Raw genomic sequence first — 1,640 nt, 5'->3', positions numbered from 1 at the left:
GCGGCGCCCGCGGGTAGTAGCCGTCCTCATCGCAGCTGGGAATGAAGGTGCCTGTGGGGAAGCGATGGCCCCCCACCCCCCCCAAAGACGTGCAGTGCCAGAACCCCCCCTCGGAGCTCCCCATCCTCGTCCCAGCCCGGCTGCGCGGGGCACTGCTGAGGGAAAGGGCCCTGGGTTGCCCCACTCACCCGGCATTTTTTTGGTTGCTTCTTGGATCTGGATCTTCTCCAGCTCCCTGAGACAGGGCGGCTCTGCAGCAATGCCACATGCTGCTCTTAGGGTGGGCATGCGGCCCCCCCATGGTGGGCAACCCCTCACCCCCCAGTGTGCGCCCCCAAACCTACAGCATTCATCCCTGTGGTGTGCATCCCCCCCAACTCCATAGTGTGCATGCTCCCAACACCATGGAGTGCATCCCCCCAGACCCCACAACATGCATTCCCCATGGTGAACATCCCCATGATGTGCACCCGCCCTCACCCATGGAGTACATCCCCCCACCTCCAGAGTGTGCATCCCCCTGACCCCATGCTGTACATCCCCGATGGTGCACATCCCCCTTAACACAAGATATGCTTCCCCATGACTCACAGCACGCATCCCCACCATGGTTTCCAGCCCCCCCAAACCCTGTGGTGTACCTCTTCCCCCAAGGCAAACATCCCACAGACACCCCAAACCCCCAGCAAGGATTGCCCATTACCCCATGACATACACCCTTCCCCCTATGACGTACATCCCTCCCACAGACACCCTAACGCCTAACCCACAGCATGGATTCCTCATGGCCCCATGATGTACATCCCCCACTCCCAGCTCCAATCCCATGATGTACATCCCCCACCCCCCAGTCCCACAGCATGGATCCCCCATAACACCATGGCACACAACCCCAATCCCACAGCATGGATTCCCCAGTCCATGGCACGCACCCCCCAGGCCATGGACCCCCCCAGCCCCGCGGGGTGCATCCTCCCGACCGCGCAGTGTCCAGCTCCCGTCCCCACAGCACCGTCTCCCCCCTGCCCTGACGCACTTTCCCTCCAGAAGCAGAAGCACCACTCGGGAGCAGAGACACGGCCGTCCTTGGAGGTGTCGCAGGAGTTGAAGAAGGCGCGGATGCACACCTCGTACTTGTCCAGGTTGATGGCAGCCAGCTCGGCCGCCTCCAGGAACAGATCCCCGCTCGTGTCCAGCCGGGCAAACATCCACCCCACCGCCTCCTTGCAGGTGGCCGCCACGCTCCTCTCCAGTGCTGCAGGGCAGGATGAGGCCCGTGGCTGCCCGGCCACCCCAGGGACAGCACCCCACGTCCCCTCCCTGCATGGCCGGGGACACGTACCAGTGGTGGGGCTGGCAGGGAGCCCGCTGGAGCCGTTCTGCTTGGCGTTCTCACGCAGGAGCTGGAACCAGTCGCGCAGGCGGTCACCTAGGTCGGCCAGATCCTGCCCGGTGCACAGTTCTGGGGGGTCCAGTGGGGCAGTGTGAGGCCGGGCAGAGCTCGAGGACAGTCCCGCGGTGCCCCGCACCCCGCTCACCTTGTTTACTGTCGCCGGCAGGGCTGGGCGGGGTCGGGCAGGGACACTGCCCCTCGCATCGCACCGTCAGCTGCTTGCTGGCCAGGCACGCCTGCTGCTCCA

General features: G+C 64.7%; 1 protein-coding gene across 1 annotated transcript in view; it reads right to left on the bottom strand.

Moving 5' to 3' along the window:
- Positions 1-1,638, bottom strand: part of SPOCK2 (sparc/osteonectin, cwcv and kazal-like domains proteoglycan (testican) 2) — a gene marked incomplete at its 5' end in the record, with an annotated part of 2,652 nt that extends 1,014 nt beyond the window's left edge. Inside the window, 5 exons of the mRNA XM_017736549.1 lie at positions 3-51; positions 189-251; positions 1,037-1,255; positions 1,343-1,462; positions 1,539-1,638. Of these exons, the coding sequence (XP_017592038.1) occupies positions 3-51; positions 189-251; positions 1,037-1,255; positions 1,343-1,462; positions 1,539-1,638 (551 nt within the window). The remainder of the gene's footprint in view (positions 1-2; positions 52-188; positions 252-1,036; positions 1,256-1,342; positions 1,463-1,538) is intronic.
- Between the last annotated feature and the right edge of the window lie 2 nt (positions 1,639-1,640).

This window comes from Corvus brachyrhynchos, unplaced genomic scaffold (genome assembly GCF_000691975.1).
Source record: "Corvus brachyrhynchos isolate BGI_N302 unplaced genomic scaffold, ASM69197v1 scaffold66, whole genome shotgun sequence".
Classification (NCBI taxonomy): Eukaryota; Metazoa; Chordata; class Aves; order Passeriformes; family Corvidae; genus Corvus; species Corvus brachyrhynchos.
The sequence above is the reverse complement of the archived record's forward strand: the minus strand, read 5'-3'. Positions and strand labels throughout refer to the sequence as shown.